Source organism: Xenopus tropicalis, chromosome 5 (assembly GCF_000004195.4).
Source record: "Xenopus tropicalis strain Nigerian chromosome 5, UCB_Xtro_10.0, whole genome shotgun sequence".
Taxonomy (NCBI): domain Eukaryota; kingdom Metazoa; phylum Chordata; class Amphibia; order Anura; family Pipidae; genus Xenopus; species Xenopus tropicalis.
The window spans coordinates 93,433,445-93,455,387 of record NC_030681.2 but is presented as its reverse complement, the minus strand read 5'-3'; the positions used below and the strand labels follow the sequence as shown (position 1 = coordinate 93,455,387).

General features: G+C 36.1%; 1 protein-coding gene and 1 long non-coding RNA gene across 4 annotated transcripts in view; one reads left to right on the top strand and one right to left on the bottom strand.

The window, feature by feature from the left end:
- col19a1 (collagen, type XIX, alpha 1) overlaps positions 1–21,943 on the top strand; it is a 367,958-nt gene that overhangs the window by 254,334 nt on the left and 91,681 nt on the right. For all 3 annotated transcript variants that reach the window (XM_031902344.1, XM_031902343.1, XM_031902345.1), the window contains exons 25-36: positions 992–1,045; positions 1,921–2,010; positions 2,613–2,657; positions 3,889–3,966; positions 4,694–4,729; positions 5,027–5,071; positions 7,569–7,622; positions 9,002–9,043; positions 9,722–9,817; positions 12,462–12,515; positions 13,319–13,372; positions 18,966–19,019. In XM_031902344.1, the coding sequence (XP_031758204.1) occupies positions 992–1,045; positions 1,921–2,010; positions 2,613–2,657; positions 3,889–3,966; positions 4,694–4,729; positions 5,027–5,071; positions 7,569–7,622; positions 9,002–9,043; positions 9,722–9,817; positions 12,462–12,515; positions 13,319–13,372; positions 18,966–19,019 (702 nt within the window). The remainder of the gene's footprint in view (positions 1–991; positions 1,046–1,920; positions 2,011–2,612; positions 2,658–3,888; positions 3,967–4,693; positions 4,730–5,026; positions 5,072–7,568; positions 7,623–9,001; positions 9,044–9,721; positions 9,818–12,461; positions 12,516–13,318; positions 13,373–18,965; positions 19,020–21,943) is intronic.
- On the bottom strand, positions 12,415–14,805 carry LOC108647686. The gene is made up of 3 exons (XR_001924633.2): positions 14,738–14,805; positions 13,493–13,624; positions 12,415–12,495 (listed from the first exon to the last, which is right to left on the bottom strand). It is a non-coding gene; the product is annotated as an uncharacterized LOC108647686 (long non-coding RNA).

Here is a 21,943-nt window from a genome sequence, read left to right as displayed (position 1 = left end):
CTTAACATTATGAGGGGCTGTGTAAATGCAACACATAAACTAAATTCTATTTAACTTTTTACACAGCTTTTTGCAGTATGTACACAGCTACAGCCTTATAATACAGTATATGTGCACTACTGAAAAGGCTTTGATTTACAGATCTGTCAATGGCCGGATGTATAAAGAAAAGCTACTGTACCCAAATTTCTTTCACATGATCTATTCTCAGATGTGTGTGATCCCTGCACTGGAATGCTTTGCATGAGGATGAACCAGTCAGAACGCAGACAGGGTGTCTGTCTATAACTGAAAATGTTCACATCAAAGCTTGTTAGCGTGTGTGTGTAATTCCATAGCAGTCTGAACCACTATGCTATAACATTATACAAATATATATCACAGATATGTTGCACTAAAACACAAAAATAGATTCTTTCCGTCATTAAAAGTCTGATTTGGCATAGCTAGATTTCAGAGTAACTAAGGCATGTCCTCAAATCAGTAACAGTGAACTCAAAGAACTAAGATACTGTAAATGTACTAACATATTTGCAAAAAATAGGGGGGATTTTACAAGTACTTCATCAACATCCAGAATTGCCGCATTTCTTTTCCAGTAGTTCTTTACATAAACCTGATCATATTGCCTTATTCTGAATGCAGTGGGTACAAAGACTCTGTACCTGCTGGCAGCTTTTAGCTTTGTTTATGAAAGGACCATAACATTGCAAGGGGGATAAGTAAACAAATACCATGGGTGCATCCCCAGTGAACAAAGTCTCTAACTTTGTAGACAGAGTCAGTGGGCTGCAGAGTGTGGCTGCAGGTGTCCCTTGCAGAGCTTGGCCTGCCCATATGTGTAGAATAGTATTTCTTTGATGCTGTACTGTACTGTGAATGTTATACCTAATGAAAAGCTTATACTGTCAATAAACATGTTGTTTTCTATTTTATTCTACTTATTAATATAAATTATTACATAGAGTTATAAACATACTTTCTTTTATAGGGGTTACGAGGAGAACATGGCATTCCTGGGAAGCAGGGCGTTAAGGGTGATAAGGTAATAATACCAAGTTATGATATGAGTTGCATGTACGGACGGTATGGGATCTCTTATCTGGAAACTCAATATCTTTAAAGCTAGAATTGACCTAATTAACATCTCATTATAAGCAAATAGTTTTATTTCTTTAATGATTTCCTTTTAATTAGTAGTACCTTGAGGCTGATTACAGGAAAAAAATACGATATGATTTACAGTATAAAAACATTATTCTACACCAGGGGAACCTAAACGTTACTGTAGATTGTGATTTACCAGAAGATCTGGAAGTTGTGACTAGTAGGACAAAGCAGGCCAGTACTGACCACACACAGCTCCACTGCATCACTTCTGGATACTTCCAATAATATTGAGAATGACTCCACAAATAAATATTGATTTTTTTCCCAAACTAATGCAACAACTTGGCTTTTAAGTAAAAGTTGACTAAATGCTAAAATCTGGGTACCCCTGCATTACATATAAAATATGTGTGCTCTTGCGGCTATTACTTTTCTTTACCTCCTATTTGTCAGCCACTTCAATAGTTTCCTATCTATAGAATTATCTATCTCCTGAGGGTTATTAAAGTCTTTTTATGTTTTAATTCTATACATAGGAAAATATAGAAGTTGTTCATAAACAGAATCAGTAATTAAATCCTTAAAGCAAGGTTTATTTGAAAATGTTATTCTCAGCCAACGTTAAATAGGGTATATATATTTAGTAAATATATTTATTTACCTTGCCATTTGCTGTATTTAAAAGCACAATTTAATTGTTTTATAGTGCGTATCTGTATGTGTGTGTTTATGTCTAATATTCATATCAACAATTATTGATTTTATTACTTAGCAATTTTTTGGCTGTTTTTTTTTTTTTTTACTTAAAAGGGAGAGCCTGGTGGTGTTGAAGGACCTATTGGTCCTCCAGGCCCAAAAGGTGATACAGGACCACCAGGAGCCGGTTTACAAGGTGAGCCGGTAAGTGAACTTTTTCTCGTACAGATGTCATGCTTAACATGCAGAAAACTATCTCTGATTTACTATCCTTATTTTTTCTACTACATTACATCATTATGTGTGTATGTGTGTGTGTTTATATATATATATAGAGAGTATTTATCCCCCTTTGTAATCACAGAGTATGTACTTAACTGATCACATAATGGTTTTCCTTCCACACCTTCCAGAATTCCAGTGGTCCAAAAGGTTTTAGCTGCTGCTAGTCAGTCACAGTCACAAAAACATCTTAATGATCAGACTGTGCGTTGTCTCCACATGTTTAACCCACTGTTACCAGGAGGATTCTAGCATAGTTTGTATTTTAGGAGTTTATGATATTGATGGCCATATCAAAACACATTAGATGCATGTAGAGCATGAAACACATAAATACAATTATATTGTTATGAAGGTCGGAGTTTTATGTGGATTTTTCTACCAAACTGTAGCTTCCTTATTTTGTAATATCCCTAGCATATTTATAATAGATTTCAAGGTTCAGATTAAAATGTTATTTTTTATTTACAACTGAAAATCCATACTGTAGCGTGTTAATGGTTGTCAACATTTTATCTGTTTAGGGACCAAGTGGAACCTCTGGTGCACCTGGCCCAAGGGGCCCTAAGGTATTATATACTGGGAGTAAAAGGAAAATAACAGTTATCATTAAATTTCACTGTGTTATACAAATGTAAATAGACTGTATCTTAGTATAATAGTACATTTTTACAAATTATTGGATGAATTAAATGCATTTTAAGATATACGCTGCTTAGCTACTTATAGAAGTTTAGCCTTTAATGGTATATTTTAGATGACATGATTTTAGATAATACATGCTAGGAACCCTAACAGGGGTATGTAATAAAAGGCAGTAATGGAAAAAATGTTTGCAATTCAAATTTTATGAATTCAAATTTTCCTTTGCTCAGCTTTAATATAGCTTTTGCAAACCCCGGATATTGCTTGGTGGCCACTTCCGACAGTGGAAATGCTGCAAATGATATTTACTTTCCACTATTGCTTTGTATTTTCTAATATGGGTAAGCAAAATAGAGCAATAGTGATTCTGGCAGCACTCTGCAGCAATGGTCTCCTGCAATCGTAGACATCTAGGGGGAAATGTAATGAAAGTCTTCAACGGAAAAAATTATGCAATGTAAAATTCTTTGCAGAGAGTACTTTTAAAAGGTAATTGAAGAGCAAAAAATACTCTTTCAGAGCAAAAAATAGTTTTACATAAAGTATAAACTATAAAATGTGCAATATTATTCAGTACCCTGAGAATATGGAGATTTCTTAGATTGAGCCTCAGAGGATATTTTTATCCCTATCATATCTTAAGTCAGTTATGCAGAGTCACTTAACCTTTAAGTATTAGCCCACATTGTCAAAGCTATTGTTCCATCAGATAAATGAATAGGTGTCGGGTAGGGCATTCATTTTGTAGAGCCCAGTAACACTGATACTGACAGTCACAGCTTAAATGTTCAGCAGATATCACATGCCATCATATTATGAAGTGACTTCAGCTGAAGCTTTATAAGGACTCTTTAAGGGCAACGTTGCTTTAAGGGAAGTTGCTTTGTCCTCATACAAAGCAAATCCATTTTATAATTTAATCAAGAACAGACAGTATTAGATTCAAAAAGTGTTTGTTCCATGCCTGCATGATCTGTAAACAATATTTATTACAAATCATACCAGGATGCAGTGGCCTCAGGATCCATTTTAAGTTACTACACAGTGAGAAATTAGCCCAGCTTCTTTACAATGCAAGGAAAAAGCTGTTTCAGTAGCAGTTTCTATTTATATTATTTATGAGCATACAATGATGTGATGTGACTCAATTAACAGGGAGAAAGAGGGTTGCCAGGTGTACAAGGATTGCCTGGAGAAGCTGGACCACCTGGGACTGGTGTAGAAGGCCCTCAAGTAAGTGCACAAAGAAGCTAATAAACCAGGCTATAAAACATTATTCACTCTTTGGCTTTTTCTTGGATAAAGACATTAACTTACCATCTCTAGAGCATAGTAACACATGGTTTGATTGAAACTCTACATACCTATATGAAAGTGAACATCTGTTTGCCCACCAAAAACAAGCTGTCTCCTGTAATTGTTACAGTATTTTTTGCCTTCTGCTTTCTCACTCTGTTGCCCACTAAAACATTCTTATTGCTCTGTTTTCTTGACTTTGACTTCTTCAACAGTGCATACTTCATTGTCAATTTCAGGTTTTGCCTTTAAGTCTTTTCCTTGTCTTCTGTCACTTTCCAATAGCATGTGTATATAAACTGAGAAGGCGAATTGTTTCCTGGTTTCCTATTTATTTTGTATAAATTAATCTCTTTTCAAACCATTGATTGGTCAACAAACTGATCATATAGGGGGCCAATAGAGACCCCTTGTTCTTGCTTGACAGGATTTTCCAGGAGCCTGATCAACATCTGACCTATTCAGAATTAGATATTGATTAGATGACCAGTTGTTTCGGCATAAACTCAATCGAAAATGGACCACTATTAGTAATTTAGTAACAACTAAAGGTAGTTACATTATTATGCAATAATTTAGAAATCTAAAATAACCAGGCAGAATGTCTGCTTTTTGTGTAATTTAGTATTACAGTAAAAATAACATTTGTTTCTCTGATATTCAGGGACCAAGAGGTCCACCAGGAGAACCGGGTATCCAGGTAAATAACAAAAACATAGGACCTGCATATGTTGTGCATAAAATAATACATTAACTTTTAACAGTACAAAGTAACTTTTGTAATGATTAGATGTATTCAGTCATGTGAGGGTTTGTATGTACGTAGGGTATGAATGGGTTCTTGTTGGCTTTTTTTTTCAATACATTTTGTGATCGTAATTATGATTTTCTCCCTGAAATTATTTACTGTTAGTTTTTCAGTATAAATTGTCTATATTAAATTTTAGCACACTTATATGATATTAAAATATTAAATGCTCATAATATATTTCATAAGGGTCCGCGAGGTCTTCCAGGAGTGCCAGGACTTCCGGGTGCAGAGGTAAGTGTATGTTTTTTTAGTACAAAAACAATGGGTACCGAGAAATGTTGGCAATTTAAAAATATAAAAATGATAGACACAGGACAATGGGTAATAATTTTTTCTGCGACTGGTTGCATATTTACAATTAATTGCATGCAACCAACTGTTTTGGTGTGGTGGCTGCATTAGGGCAAAGGGCACGCAGTGCATATATCCACTTCTATCAGCGTCAGGCTGAGAGATGCGGATCTGCTTGCCTACGCTGCACTGTGTGCCTGCACAAAAAACTACAGTAACCGCACAAGGGCAGGCACACAAAGCAGAGCGGATTGGAGGAACATGACCGTTTTCCAGACTGACCTCCATTCCTCTCCACTCTGTCTGCCAACACTAGTTTGTAGCGCAGGCACATGGTGCAGCATAGGCAAGCAGATACACTTCTCTCAGCCTGACGGAAAAACGTAGGACTGAGAGAAGCGGATATACGCTGATTCAAAGAGCTGAATCGTCAGATATGTAGGTAAAAACAAGGAATTCTTTACCCCTATCTGTTGATTCAGCATTAAAATTACATGTTTGGGTACCTTCAAAGGCACCTGATCAAAATTTTTAGTCCTGTCTGATTGGCAAGGCGATCTCACCATATACCACCGAGAATTTGTTTCATATGATAATATCTGTGTTTTTATAGGGACATTAAGTGACTTGTCCAGGTCATAAGTAGTTGCCACAGGGTATCAAACGTCTCTGACATAAGATCCTACTTCAAAGACTTATCACTTAACCTCTAAGCCAAACATAGTTTTGCATTGGATTGAGATGTAGTTTGATACATTTGGTGTGGCCTGTATACATTAGGTATGACATGGAAATATTTGAAGTTGTGCTGCTCCCAAGCTGATCAAAATGCCATTCTGAAAGCAAAAACTTTCTGATTGTGTACTTTTTTATGTGATTAACATGTATTCCAAAGTAATGGGTAGCTGATAACAAAAACAATATAGGCTTAGATATGATATACAAAATTTGGGGACAAAATAAGGGATTTAATTTAATCTAAGGCTAGTTAATTTTAATTTATCAGATAGGCGAGTACTGTAAAGGTGGCCATACATGGAAAGATTTGCTTGATTGGTGAAGTCACCAAATGAACAAATCTTTCCCCTGATATGCCCACCGTGGGTGGGCGGTATAGTGCTAATGCAATCGTGGAGCCCTAGGGCCATAAAATGCTGGATCAGTCTAAAGGACCCGAAATGGCAACTGAAATCTGGCTGTGTATGGCTACCTTAATAATCCAACTATCTAGCCCAAAGGACTATAGAGGCATTGTGATTTGGACATGGATGGCTAAATTGCACTAATGCAGTTGTTCAGCCTTCTAACTGTATAATAATATTCTAAAAGACTATTGGAGCTCTACCATAAATGCTGATCAAATGATGGAACCTATGGCCTAAAACAAAGATTAGTGGTCAGCAAATACCCAGCTTGGATATTTGTAACATGATGTATATATTACTATCTATTGGGGGAATGTAATTCACAACTAAAAAATTCTCGGTCTCAAACCTACTGTCGCTAATGCAAAATTTCTTGCAAAGCAAAATTTTTGTCCCATTGCATTTCAATAATACATGTAAATGAAAAGAATATGTTTGTTAGATTAAGTTAATTCTTACCCTGCACTCCCCTCAAAAAGAAAGAAAAATACACTTAGGGGCTGATTTACTAACCCACGAATCCGACCCGAATTGGAAAAGTTCCGACTTGAAAACGAACATTTTGCGACTTTTTCGTATGTTTTTTGCGATTTTTTCGGATTCTGTACGAATTTTTCGTTACCAATACGATTTTTGCGTAAAAACGCGAGTTTTTCGTATCCATTCCGAAAGTTGCGTAAAAAGTTGCGCATTTTGCGTAGCGTTAAAACTTATGCGAAAAATGCGCAACTTTTCGCGTAAGTTTTAACGCTACGCAAAATGCGCAACTTTTTACGCAACTTTCGTAATGGATAGGAAAACTCGCGTTTTTACGCAAAAATCGTATTGGATCCGAAAAATTCGTAAAGAATCCGAAAAAATCGCAAAACATACGAAAAAATCGCAAAGTACCGATCATTACGAAAAAAACGCAATCGGACTCCATTCGACCCGTTCGTGGGTAAGTAAATCAGCCCCTTATTGTTGTTATAGTACATTGCTATTCTGCTATTCTTATGTGGTTGTAGATTATTCATTCTTAAAGCAAATAAATGGCATTTTAGTAACTATTGCCCTTGTTACATTCTGTATAATTTGCATGAAGCACTAAAGCTCCTTTTAAAAAGCTTATTCATTATTAATATTTTTTTGCAGTCACTGCTCATTGTGTCCTTATTTAATTTTTTCACCATGTCTGGGACAAGAAATCATTTTTTTGCTGTTAATGAGTGCTGTAAATAAATTATATCAAGAAGGAATTCAGCTGAACTCTGGAATAAGATGTTCACTAACTAAACTTGTTCCTGCTACAGGGTGTCCCCGGCAGAGACGGAAGGCCAGGATTGCCAGGGCCTCCAGGTGACCCAGTATGTGAACACAAGTAGACTATTCAGATTTAATTGCAGTTATCGTGAATCCATAGCTTAATTAAATGTATGTTCTTAATGGAATAGTAAATGCAGCTTGTTTGCTTCTGCTAATGGATTTGTACAAAGTCACACCAGTTCAAAACTAATCTCATTTTAATTTCTTGCATAATTTGCACTCTGTTGTCTCTAATATGAGTTGTTGTGCTTACTGAGTGCATGTTTAACTGAAAAGGATAATATCATCCCCGAATTTCCCTCTTACACAGTTTTCTAATTTTTTGACCTTCCAGTTAATATGAACACAACAGAATAGTCATGACTGTGTTTTTTTGTTGAAAAATAACCCTGCATACAAACAAGGCTACAAATCTTGAATGTTTTGATAAGCTGGGAAAATTAAATCAGTAAAGTTTTTACAGACAATTCCTATTGATTTCTCTAGAAAATCACCAGCTTTTAATTGCAGAGATTTTTCTGGTGACTTTTTTTTTTCTTTAATAATTAATAAATATTCAAGGTTACAGAAAATATATAAATAAATCCATTTGCAGTTTTTCACCATTTCACCATGTAGATTCAATATTGCTGGTAGGTTAAGGGTTAAAAGATCATTTTCAGAAAGGATCTTTGACTGCTATAGTTAGAATACTCAGCTACATTTAATAGCTTCCATAAGCAAGAGCGAGAGTGACCTTTAAAGGGAAGCTGTCATTTAGACATAAAAATGCTGTTGAATAAGAGTCATTTTCAAATTAAACATGAAACCTAAATTACTTTTATTAAAACATCCATACCTGTTATAAAGCTATTTTAAAATCTTAGCTGGCAATCATATATTGCTTGCCCCACCTCTAGACCTCAGACATAACAATTACTGTCACTTTCCATTCAGTACTTCCTAGATGTCACTGTGCTCCTCACATTACCACTTCCTCCTCACAGTCTATGATTGTGTAGCCTCTGCATAGGTATCAGGTCCCCCATTCTGGCACATAAACAAGATCTTGGGTTAATACCAAATTTTACCTTAAGAACAGTGCCCACAAATGGTGCCTGCCTGCTTGCTGTGACTTGAAATTCCAAGAATGAAGGAAACAAGATTTAAAAAAAAAGATAGTGTAAGTAAAGTTTATTTTGCTCCACTAACACAATAAAAAGAATTTGCAATTATTTCTTAGTGTTACAGGTTGCCTTTAAATAATTTGTTGTTTTTTTTTTTCAAAACGAAACTTTTTTACACCCTTCAAAGAAAATAAAAGGCTTTAGTGATTCTTTATACTCACAATATTAGGACTGTGGTTTCTACTGTGAACAGAAACTCAACTCAACCTATATTACTCCATGCTGATAAACCACCGTTTCTGTTATCATTTTAGATTGCACTTCCACTTCTTGGTGACATTGGAGCAGTACTAAAGGTAATGATTTATATATTTCACTATATTTCCCTTTTACATTATTAGCTTGCTTGTATATAGCAATGGGAAGTGGGCATTGGGGAACCTGCACTATTCCAAAAAAGATTTAAGGTGCCGTGCTGACTACTATCTACAAAAATCATTCAGTTTTCAGCCAGGGCTTAGATCAGGGCATCACAGATTGTAAACCGCTTTACACATGGGTAGCCCCAGACCCTAATGAAGAGAGTACTGTTAGATATATATTTTCTGGCAGAATGATTTTTGAATACCTTGGCCTGCTTTATTAATTCTTACAGGCCTGTATCATGACATTCAGTTTCTTAAGTCTAAAGGGTTGCCTCTGGTTCGTCGATCTTTACTATGAGAAAAAGATCCCCCCCCTCTATTTGTCTGTTATGTCCTCTAATGTACTTGTGCTTTTAAAATGCTTGCAATCCCAGCCTACAGACTGCAAGATATATTGGCCAGGATGCATCTTTTCAGCAATTAGCAGCCATTAAGCCAAAGTTCATAATGATTTGTGTACTGTGCCTCATTAAGGTTCCATTTTTCATATGTTGGAAGAAACACCTTTAGATTCAAAGCTGCCTCAGGACATTGGCTTGAATGCATTGTTTTTAAAAAGGTATGAGGTTCTCTCCTTATTTTTATTTAGTTATTATTTTTTTTCTTTAGAATGTTTGTAGCCACTGTCCAATTGGGGGCCCAGGTAATACAGGAATTAAAGGCGAGAAGGGAGATGAAGGGATTATCGGTCAGCATGGAGTTAAGGTAAGAATTTCAAATGACTTAAAAACTTTTTTGTAAAAATTTATGATAAAGAAAAGATATATTACATGTGATTTTAGAGCTACATACATAGCACTATACACATAAAGCTATATAAAAGTCTCTTCTGAATCAGACAGGTAACACTTCAGACTCCTTGCACTCAGATATGGGCTGATGCACATATTGGAAGCTATAATTGGGTATCAGTTAATACCTTATTGAAAGAGAGAATAGGGCAATATGGTGCTACAATAGAACTGCAATTCAGGTGCAACATGTTACACATAATATTGGTTAAAATATTCATCTTCATTCTCATCTTCAAACATTGCTGGGCGCACCCCAGTCAACCTTATATAATGTGATCTGAAAGGAGAGGGAGAAGGGAAGGAAACAAACCAGGTGCAACAAGCAAGGTAGGCACAACTTGAATGCAGACTCCATTAATATATTAATAGCATCAAAGCCAGGATCATTGCAGACAGAAGGACAAGTAGTGTTATTAAAGCAGAGGTAAATGTAAGCAAATGGATTTAATTTAATAGAGCCTGCATAAGGGGAAATTTTCAGTGAAACAACGAAAGTTCAGTTATTTCAAGGGCAGTTCATTCTTGACACTTTACGTAGCCTAGTTTTTAGATTCTAATCTATCCAAACTGAGGTGCATGTTGAAACAATTCTGAATCCCTTATCTCTTGGGTGGAACTTATTAATTCATAAACAAATGTGGGAACAAATGTTAACCTTACTGTAGGATTCTAATGTTTTCTTGTAGGGCTACAAGTTCCTGGGGGATGCAAATAAAAAACCTAGGATATTTATAAGAAAATGGATAATATATATGAGAACCAACTAGCACCTTGTGTTATAATTTAAAGTAGACCTCTGTTGACCTCCATGAAATAAGCTTGGACAGAATGTTCTTGGACGGAATGTTCTTTGGGCTTCTTATACTTCCTTGTTTTATTACTGGTGACAGTAGCATGCAAGGCAATTTAAGATCTAAATAAATCTATATCTTGAACTATTTTTCTGCAGCTTCTAAAATATAAGCTGCTTTAATATTAATTATGTTGGTTCCTATATAATCATAACAAGTGTCTGTAAGGTATTGACTTTGTGACATATGTATAATAAAACTATTATTTTTGGCACACAAAATGCAACCTTTCTATATAAGATTTATAAGATGGCATGCTCCATTTTGTGAAAAGAATTCCAATTTCAATACATATTGCAAATTTAGCATATGTTATTTTGAGAACAATATAGAATATATCACTTTTAGAGTACATCTTCTATTTTCTTATATTGGCATAGTCCCAAGCCAAGCAAGGCCCCTAATCTTGTGCCTTAGAAAAACAAACAATACGTTTTGTCAAAAAGACATTTCCATGACCACTCAATGTATCACCTTCATAAAACACATACAAAAGCTGGTGTAAAAAAGATGGTGTCATTTAATAGAATAAATTTCATATCTGCACATTTGTCAAGACAATGTGCCTGTATTAAGTGCAAGTGGCTATAAAAGGTAGAAGTATGACCTCACCAATTACAGATTTCCAGTTCCCAAAAGCCTTCCCCCCCCATGGACCTTGGTGTGCAGTGCTATAATTGTAATTGATTGAAACAAAGATTGGCATGATGTCGATGCCTAATGAATATGAGTCAGATCAAGGTAACCTCTAACTATGCCTTCCTGCCAGGTTCAAAAGGCTGTTGGGTATATCAGCTGGGGCTTTATATAAGTACTAGACAACATATTTTATTTTTAAACATAAGTGGAATTGGACAGCGTAACCTGTATGTTGTATTATCACCATCCCAGAAATTTCCAAGATAAAATCCAATAAAAATTAACGTTTTCCTTTACTTTGTATTCTAAGGTCCAAGGCACCTTATGACTTTCTGGAATACAAAACACCTAAACTAACTAATGCCTAGTTTATGTATAGACATTACTTCTGTTCCAGTAGAGTTAGCATATTCTCAGGAAACTTCACATTTGGAAATTTCAATTAATTTTTTATTGCACCATAGTCAACTTCATTTTTTAAATTGCTTGAAAAAGATCACTGAAGAAAAATAACTATTAACCTATTTCTATCACTGATGCAATTGCCCAAAACAACCAATCAGTTCTGCATAGCATCTATGTTCAGGGTGGGGCATTTGCAGTCTGTACTGGGTCAGCACAATTATAATACAAATGGATTTACCAAATACTGTATCTGATATTTAATCAGAATGTACTTGATTCCTTGCAGAGTCATTTATTAAATAGGCCATATACAGTCCATGTTGTTTGACTATGTTGTTCAGTATGTTCTGATGTGTTGTTAATTTTACTGATACCGTTTTTTCCTAAAAATTAAAAATTAAGACACAGACATTTTTAGTGTATTTTGTAAATAAATAAGGAGATGTACACCTTTACTTTGTAAATTAAGGGGATGCTCTCTCCCCAGGATATGTGATAACATTAGGGTGAATGCTGTATTATTGTGATACCTGTTTGATATAGCTCTTTTGTTGTTCAAGAAATTGTAAAAACTCATTTACTCATAATGTATTGATCATATACAAGCCTCAGATGCATTTTTTTGAAATAATAGCTTTAATGATTATGTTAATATCTTAGGGTGATCCTGGTCCCAGGGGCCCTTCAGGAGTACCTGGTAAAGAAGGACCAAAGGTAAGTTAATAAAGTGACTAGTAATAGCACAGATCTTAAAAATGATTTTAATTTAAGGAAAAGGCACAGGTATTCAGTCAGTAAAATAATATTTAATATCTAGGCAGCTGCAATTTTTAGTGATCCAGTGACTAACAGAATCAGAGCACATTGCTTTTCCTGGGTTATGACTGAGATAAATGAAAAATATATACATGTATTCATTTTAGGATTAGAACAGACAGCAGAAGGAGAATAGGGATTTGCAAGGAATGTTTTCATGTAAATGAAATTTTCATTCATTCCCATTTAGCAGCATACAGAGTAACAGGCAGCTAATAAATCATTAATTTCTATCCTTTTGAATAGTTTATAATGCTTCGCTGACTGTTTTATCCATCTTCCAATCATATTACATATGGGCGTATGAATCTCTCCATCTAGAAGTGGCCTGTTTTCATGCCTGATCAACAGGCTAGTTTTTATAATCTTAATAAATGTCAAGGCTTGCTTTTCTGCTGAGCCTGGGTTTAAAATGAGCTCATTTATTCTATTCACTTTTCATCTGTCCTTTAAAAATCATTTTAAGCATTTACTATTTACAAAGCAGATCATAGCTATCTCTTTATAGTTATAAGGGAAAAGAACTTGTGAAGACATGTTCAGGTCCAGGGATTTAATGTGCATGGAAACTGTATGACAGATTCTCTAGTAACTCTGCATGCTGTTGGAAATGAATCGTGCAGTTCATTTAGAGCAATGCAGTTAGCAGAGCTTGAAATGAAATACAAAGATTGCTGTGCTGTCTGATTTATACTTTATAGGGAATCAAAGGTGAACGTGGATTCCCTGGACTCTCTGGAGAAAAAGGCGATCAGGTACTGTTAGCCTTTTAATCCAAAATAAATGTATAAATTCATTTAGAAGAATTAAGGTAAAATGATATATTTTTCTTAATTATTATAAAGGATTTTTATAATTAAATGGTCTTTGATTACCCAAGATCCGTTTGATCTTCCAAATTTGTCAAGAAGTTTTAGTTTTTTATACAATTCATATCATCTTATGGCCCCAAAATGATCTTGGTTAAAAGACTGTTGCATGGGACTCCTGGATGGCAGTTGGTCTGTCTAGAGAAAAAATAACAAGTGGCAATGTTGCAATAAAGCACAGAGAAGATCTATCGTAGCTGTCACTGTGATAAAAAAAATAGGTCAAAATGTTATTCTAACCCTCTCCAACCCCCAATTTAGTGTATAAAGTGATGTACTGTAGCTACTGACAACAGTATAATGGATGAGCAAGGGCAAGATGGTTCACTCTTTCAAGTAATGACTGCACACAATTAAAAAATACTATTGAAGATTAACTAGGGTTTCAAACTCTATTTAAAGTTGTAATAGCTTCCAAATCATTCAACCAACATTTAAATTCATAGTTACAGCTACCTAAGATAATCTACTTTTATCAGAGGGGACTATAATATAGTTCAGAAGCATGCATTTAAGTCATCTCCAACACAGCTGGACGGAGGAGTAAACAATAGTTCTGTCAGTTAGATTCTTCAGTATTGTAGTCATCCAGTAAGTTTGTAATGGGTTTTGTAATGATGGGTTTTGTAATTATATGACAAACAGAAAAAGATTTTTCCATAATTTGGATGACTAAATCTTAAATCTGCTAAAACATAATTTAAATATTAAAAAACCCAAATAGGATTTTTTTGCCCCCAATATGGATTCATGCATCCATATTCATTATCCAGAAAGCTCCGAATTATGGAAAGGCCATCTCTCCATTTTAACAAATAATTCAGAAATTTAAAAATGATTTCTTTTTTCTCTGTAATAATAAAATAGTACCTTGTAATTGATCCCAACTAAGATATAAATAATCCTTATTGGATGCAAAACAATCCTATTGGGTTTAATGAATGTTTTATTGATTTTTTTTGTATACTTAAGATATGGAGATCCAAATTATGGAAAGACCCCTTATCCGGAATACCTTTGGTCCCGAGCATTCTGGATAACAGGTCCTATACCTGTATAATCATGTATATATGCTTTGCATGCAGTAGATATTTGTGCTAGGATCCTAAGCATATATCAATAAGATTTCATAATTATTTGTTGACTTATATACAAATATATTTGCAATCTTTATAATTATACCAACAGCTAATATCTGTATGTTGTTGGCTTTTCCCACTAAACCAGATTCATTTTGACATGTCTATTTACCTTGAGCATTGCATAGAGCAATAATTAGCTCCCCATGATCCACTTTAATGCTGAGAAATTCTCTTCTGAAATAGATAGATAAAATAAGAAAAAGTCTTATGAGTAATATCACGTCAGACATTACAAAAGCGTGCCAATATCCAGGGTTCCAAATATGAGAATTTACACAGGTCATATATTGAGTGAGAGAGGGCAAACAGGTCCATACCTGATAATTGGCTGATTAATGGATCAGAAGAAGAATGCAAATTTATGTTAGGTAAGATCAGTGTTAATATCAAGCCCAGGTTTTGTCACATTTTCCTGGACAAACTGGGCTAATTTTATATTGCCCCATATAGGCTCTATATTGTCATCAATAATATGCAGTAGCTTAGGGTGAAAATGTAAGTACATTTGGTAACCCACTGCAGGCCCCCAGACTCCTCTGGAAGGTTATCCAGGGAATAAAAGGGCAGTGTCACTGATTTAAAAGGAGAAAGCTAATTTAATCACATACCAGGTCTGTAAACTGAATGCCAGAATCTGACTTCTGTTAAAGAAAGTTTAATTATCCCTGGTTTAGGGTGATCCAAAAATAAAGGATAGAATGAGTTTCTATAATATGCAGTTTGGTGACATTTTTGACTGTGCTGTTTAAGCACAACTAACAATAATTAAATGTGAAGAAGCAGTAAGCGCAGATCAGGCCTAATATCACTTTCTGTGTAATATATTGTGACTATTCCCTTTGTCATAAACATAGTATAGATATGTCCTAAACACCATCTTTAATTGTCTCACTATCACTGCATATAATACATTTGAACTAGACAAAAGAATGCCATATATATTGAGAACTCTCCAACCATATCTATTTTCAGAACATTTTCCTTAAAACTTTTGCCTTAGATAAGGTAAAATATATGGATGGGGAGTTCTCGCTATGTATAAGTTTGGAAAGGTTTGGGACAGAAGTGCTCAATATTCAAAAGCAATAGTGTAAATCAGCCCATTCAGAGTGATTTGTTTACTTGCACAGCAACTATTTGCAGAAAAATACAGATGGATATATGGCTCTTTCAAATAGTTTCTCAGGATATCGCACATAGTTATGCTATAAAAGATCTTATAGAATCGAAATGCCTATTCACATGTAATTAAGATGACTCAACATGAGTTATAGGAAAAATGCCAGAATATTCTATATATACATTGAGCCATGTTAATAAAATGAACACATAGGATGACAGCTTGGTAAAAGTTTCCATTGTTTGGCTTTTAGAATATCCTCATAAACCATTTGGCTACATGACTCCATCCATATGGCACAAACCTTTTTAAATCAACATTAATTTATTTTCAGCATTAAAATGGATTTTTGTGTAGACAAACTGAACAAAAATGATTGTAGTGCAACATTGGCAAACATAAGTTCTACATTTAATAATCTGGTGTGTTAAATGTTAGGTTTTGTTTTTAACTCTGACATTTTAATTTGCATTGAGTCAATAGTGAGTCATATCCAACACATGCCATTAGTTATACTCTTTCAGTGCCGTTCTTATTAGTTGTAGGATGTTAAAATCAAAGCAAGCTTTAAACTAACTGTATGAATGAACAAAGTGCTTTTTAAAAGCACATATAAAATCCAAAATATAGGGGTAAATGCATACAAAATACATTTTTTACTAGTATTAAAAATATTGTTCAGTTTAGAAACAGCTTTCTATTGAGATGATAACCCTATATAGTGTAAATGCAAACAGAATCATAGATAACCCAAAGCAATTTTAAGCTATTTTGTTTGTATAGAAGCAAAGGGAGGTCTCTGGGAAAGGAATTCCAGTCAGTAGACAAAGTCCCTTTGTATGTGTGTTATATACATGTGCTATCGGTCAAGGAAGGGTCAAACAGTCAAGTCCAACTACTACATTACCAAACAGTTCCCACTGTTCTTTGAGTTTCCCTCCTGACACTCTTAAACACTACAGAAACTGGGCTTCTAAGTAAGTATTAAGGAATACTGACAACCTGACAGGGCTAAAATGGCTCAGCTGAATAAAGTCAATAGCTAACACAGGATATGGTACTTAAATGTTTACTCAAAGTTAGTGTGAACAAGGCACCAGGGCCAAATGGAATATATCCTTGGGTAATTAGAGAGCTTAAGTGAGTTTTAGCCAGGCTACTTTTTCTAATTTTCTAAGACTTTATCTGGTATGGAACCTATGGACTGGAGGAAACCTGATGATTCCAATATATAAAAAGGGATTGCACTCTCAAGCTGAGAATTATAGGCCTGTATGTTTGAAAAGTATGTGGTGAAAAGTTTAAAAATTGCATTATAAGTAGTAATCAGATTGTGTTTAACAATTCAGTTGCTTTTTATGATGAAGTAAGTAGGAACTTGGACAGTGGGGATGCAGCCAGTGCTGCAGCCCGTCCTTCGCCAGGCTCCTGGAACTCTGGCTGGGCAGGGGACACCCAGTGCTGCAGCCCGTCCTTCCCCAGGCTCCTGGAACTCTGGCTGGGCAGGGGACACCCAGCCCTGCCGCCCTACCTTCCACAGGCTCCTGGAACTCTGGCTGGGCAGGGGACACCCAGCGCTGCAGCCCGTCCTTCCCCAGGCTCCTGGAACTCTGGCTGGGCAGGGGACACCCAGCCCTGCCACCCTACCTTCCACAGGCTCCTGGAACTCTGGCTGGGCATGAGACAGCCAGCGCTGTAGCCCGTCCTTCCCCAGGCTCCTGGAACTCTGGCTGGGCAGGGGACACCCAGGGCTGCAGCCCATCCTTCTCCAGGCTCCTGGAACTCTGGCTGGGCAGGGGACACCCAGCGCTGCAGCCCATCCTTCCCCGGGCTCCTGGAACTCTGGCTGGGCAGGGGATACCCAGCGCTGCAGCCCATCCTTCCCCAGGCTCCTGGAACTCTGGCTGGGCAGGGGACACCCAGCGCTGCAGCCCGTCCTTCCCCAGGCTCCTGGAACTCTGGCTGGGCAGGGGACACCCAGTGCTGCAGCCCGTCCTTTCCCAGGCTCCTGGAACTCTGGCTGGGCAGGGGACACCCAGTGCTGCAGCCTGTCCTTCCCCAGGCTCCTGGAACTCTGGCTGGGCATGAGACAGCCAGCGCTGCAGCCCTACCTTCCCCAAAACTATCCAAGATTGCATATTTGCAATAGAATCTGGACAAACTGGCACTTTGGATGGCTGATTGGCAGCTGAGATTCAGGGTGCATGTGGATAATAGAATAGGCTCATAGACTAAGGAATGCCAGTCAGAAGTTGCAAGGGCAAGAGGTTTTTAGCTGTATTAAAAGGGGCATAGATTAGTGAGACGAGAGGGTCACTCTTGTACTTTACAAAACACTGTGATATTAAGTGAAGTTTAGTGATGAGCGAATCTGTCCCATTTCGCTGTGCCGAAAAATTTGCGAAACTGAAAAAATTTGGGAAACCTCGAAAAATTTGACATGCACGACTTTATTTTGCCGCATACAACTTATTTTTTTGTCGGTGAATTTTTGTGCCCACTTGGCAAATAAAAAAACTGCTGTTGGTGAAATGCAGGAATGCGAAAAACTTTGCTCATCACTAGTGGAGATTTGGTGTCCAGTGCTCAAAAGTAATATTATTAAAACATATGTAAGCTTTTTATCATAAATGCAGTCTGCATTAAAAAAAAATGCATTCAAAAAACATCAGTCCACTGGGAAGTCCTTTATATGACAAATCCCTTTTTCCTCCCTGCTAAAACCTTTGTCAGAGATTGAGATAATGAGCAGATCATTATGTAAAGGCTTCTAAGTGGACTGCTGATTTGTTTGGATTGTACGAACGGGAAGTATTGCACCTGTAACTTCGGTTTCAGATTTTGCCCTGTTTAGTGCAAGAAATAAAAGAAAGTATACATACAGTATACTATAGACACAAATTATGTTCAGCATGTTTTTTTCTGATATCTTTTACTATAAACCTAAGGATCAAATTATATTAAATGTGCCACTTGGTATTAACCAGTCTTCTGAATGTTAAACAATGGAAGTAAAAGCCTTGATGACTTCTATGGGCTACTGCATTAGTGCAATTTAGCACATATTTAAGCGAGTAAGACCATGATTGTTTCTATTGGCTTAATTAAGAATACATTTTATCTTGAACAAGTTTCTAAATTTACATTCAGTGCCCCATAATTTTCACTTTCAGTTTAAGTATGCTATCCATATTAATATATTTTCTTTTACTTTCAGGGAATGCAAGGTATTCCTGGACTTCCTGGCTTGATAGGACCTCCCGGACCTTCAGTAAGTATTATGCAAACTCCAAACAGAGCAAATCAATAAAAAAAAACTCATGTTCCTGTGGTATAAAACATTCACATATGCCATATGTCAGGTTTAAGGAAGTTATTTTTGGATAACCCATTCTAGGGCAAACAGGGAAATTGAAGCTACTCGATGTTTGGTTGTTGCAAGGTATTAGGGCTAAGACACATGGAGCTACTTAGTAGCACCTACTTGTTACAGCTACAATATGCCAGAAATTACCCTGCCATAGAAAATACTGAGAATTGCCTCACATGTATCAGTAAATTATCAGCATTGTCTATTTTTGTAGCCTTCCAAATTACGAAAAGGCAGCAATACCTGTATAATCATAATGGGGTGTCCCCAGTATTTTATTATGGTGCTTCAGACACAAACAGCAGGATCAAACGTTTTGGAACAATTATATGACCTTCCTCAAATGATGACCCACCATAGAGATCCATATCCCTTAAATACCCACCCGTCTAGTGACACCTAGTGGAACATTAGAAATTAGGAATATTCCTGCCACATATAATATGTTATACTCATATTCCAAAATCTTAGTTTATAATCCACGATGTAGTCCAAAATTATAGTCCAATGTATATTCAAGCAAATGAACAAAGTTCATAGAGTCCATATGTGCACATAAGAATAATGCAATTGTGCCCACACTTCATAGTTAATTGTATGCAAGTGTGTTGAATATTCTCTTTCTAAATTCGGTTAGCATCAAGTTCATCATTTGGCATGCGAGTAACATGTGAAAACCATGTTGTGGGGATTTAAACAGAGTGCTGTGTGAATCTTGACTCTACCACCAGGGTTCACCTGTGACAATAGGCATAACTGAGCTTGATTCAGAATAGGATGCAGGAATGAGCATAACTTTATGGAAGAACGAAGACATAAGAACCCTTAATAAATGGGATTATTTGTGTGACTGACTGCGGGAAAATGTAACTGTGTTATCAGACAGACCATTGTCTGAGCATAGGGAGAACCAGCGCTCAGCAACCTTGATTTGTCAAATTCCATTATAGAATGTCAATTTGGCACATGCCGTTATACAATCACAATGAGTTCATAGACTACAGTGATTGGAGTGTTCATTAAACAAAGCCCTTAGCAAAGTGGTAACCCGCCCCCACCATACACATTTATTCATTAAATGCTCCTGCTGTATTGTATCATTTGTTTTGAGATTCAATGTCAGATTCTATTGAATGAGACTTGTAGTTGTAAAACTATTTATTTCAAGGGTGGATGAAAATCAAATGCAAAGTAAGTGATCAATGGGTTTAGATAATTAACTTGGCACATTACCGAACAATGTTAATGTTATACTATTAAAGGGAATACTAATTAATTTCTTCTTTAATGTGTTTAATTCAAATGATAAGATATGTATGATTAATCAGCTATTTAATGCTATATGACCGGCTTTGTCTTCATGTGCATTTTGTTCAAGACCTCAATTTAATAGGGTTCCAATGGAAAGGTTACATTTATTCTAGGCAACAATCGAGTAGCTCCATGCCATGTAAAATTAAGGAGGCCAGTTTAATTTATTTTACTAATGCCCCTATTCTTTTACTAATGGTCTATAGTTCTTCTGACATTTTTTGGCGATTGATGCTTTTCTAGTGAATTAATTTAAATGTTTAAAATCATTTTTAAAATCTTTAGCTATCTAGAATGAATTACTGTCTCAAGGCAGCCCTAATCAGACAACTAAAAGCTACTGCAACTATAGGAATGCATGGACATCTTCAGTTTTTAGCTCATTGTAGATCTCATATTTCGTCAGTTCATGCTAATTTCACAGCCATGCTACTATATACTATATAGTGATCTTATTTAATGGCGTGGTATAGTGATTTTATTTGATAATGCAAATTAGGACAGAATGGAGCTAAGTTACAAAGAAGTTGCACCATGCATTGATGCCACACTGCTGTATCCCTTTAGTTTCTGTGGCACAGTCATAAACCTTTACATGGTGTTAGGAAGAATAAGGCAAAGGCCAGACCTGCAAGCTGCTCTGACCTTGTGTATGACTGCACCATTCTCTGGTGGTACCCAGATGCCTTGCAGGTACCTGTCACCTTCAACTCAAAACATTTCATAAATTGCTTTGAAAGGAGCAAAGAAAATAAGAAGAATGTGCACATTTGTTAGAAAGTGTCATATATCATTAGGTATCCTTTATGTTTTCCCTTCTGGGCTTTTTTGCACTACACAACAGTGAGGAACAAGGCGAGGGACTGTCTGTTACTTATTTATAGTAGTCACGTAAGGCACAGGCTGAAGGTGGGGACAATGGACTGAGACAAGGGGAAAGTAATTGAAGGCTTGTGATGTCTATTATTTTTTTATTTTACCCACAGAATGATAAGTGGTTTTGTTATTTAACTGGTGGCTGCTGACCATGGTTCAATATAAGCTTAATGAATTAGGCTTGTGTTGCATTTACCTTTTTCATGTTGTTTTATTTAGGAACTATGTATAGTTTTTGTTATTTCCTTCACTAAACATAAGAGCACAAGCTAAACACATAAACAGTCCACTGGGGCGTATGTTGTATAACAATCCCCTTTCTCCCTCCTGTTAAAACCTTTGTTGGAGATTGTGATAATGAAAAGATCATTACATAAAGGCTTCTAAGTGGACTGCTGATTTGTTTGAATTGTGCTCGTATGGACGGGAAGTAGAATGTAACTGTAATTTCAGTTTCAGATTTTGCCCTGTTTAATGCAAAAATAAAATAAATCATACATATGCAATAGGCACAAAGTATGTTCAGCACAAATTAAACAAATGTTGAAAAATTTGCCTTACTGTCCCTATAAGGGTGAAGATACATAGAGCTGCTAGTAGCAGCTACTTGTCATGGCTACTTAAATAGACAATGCTCA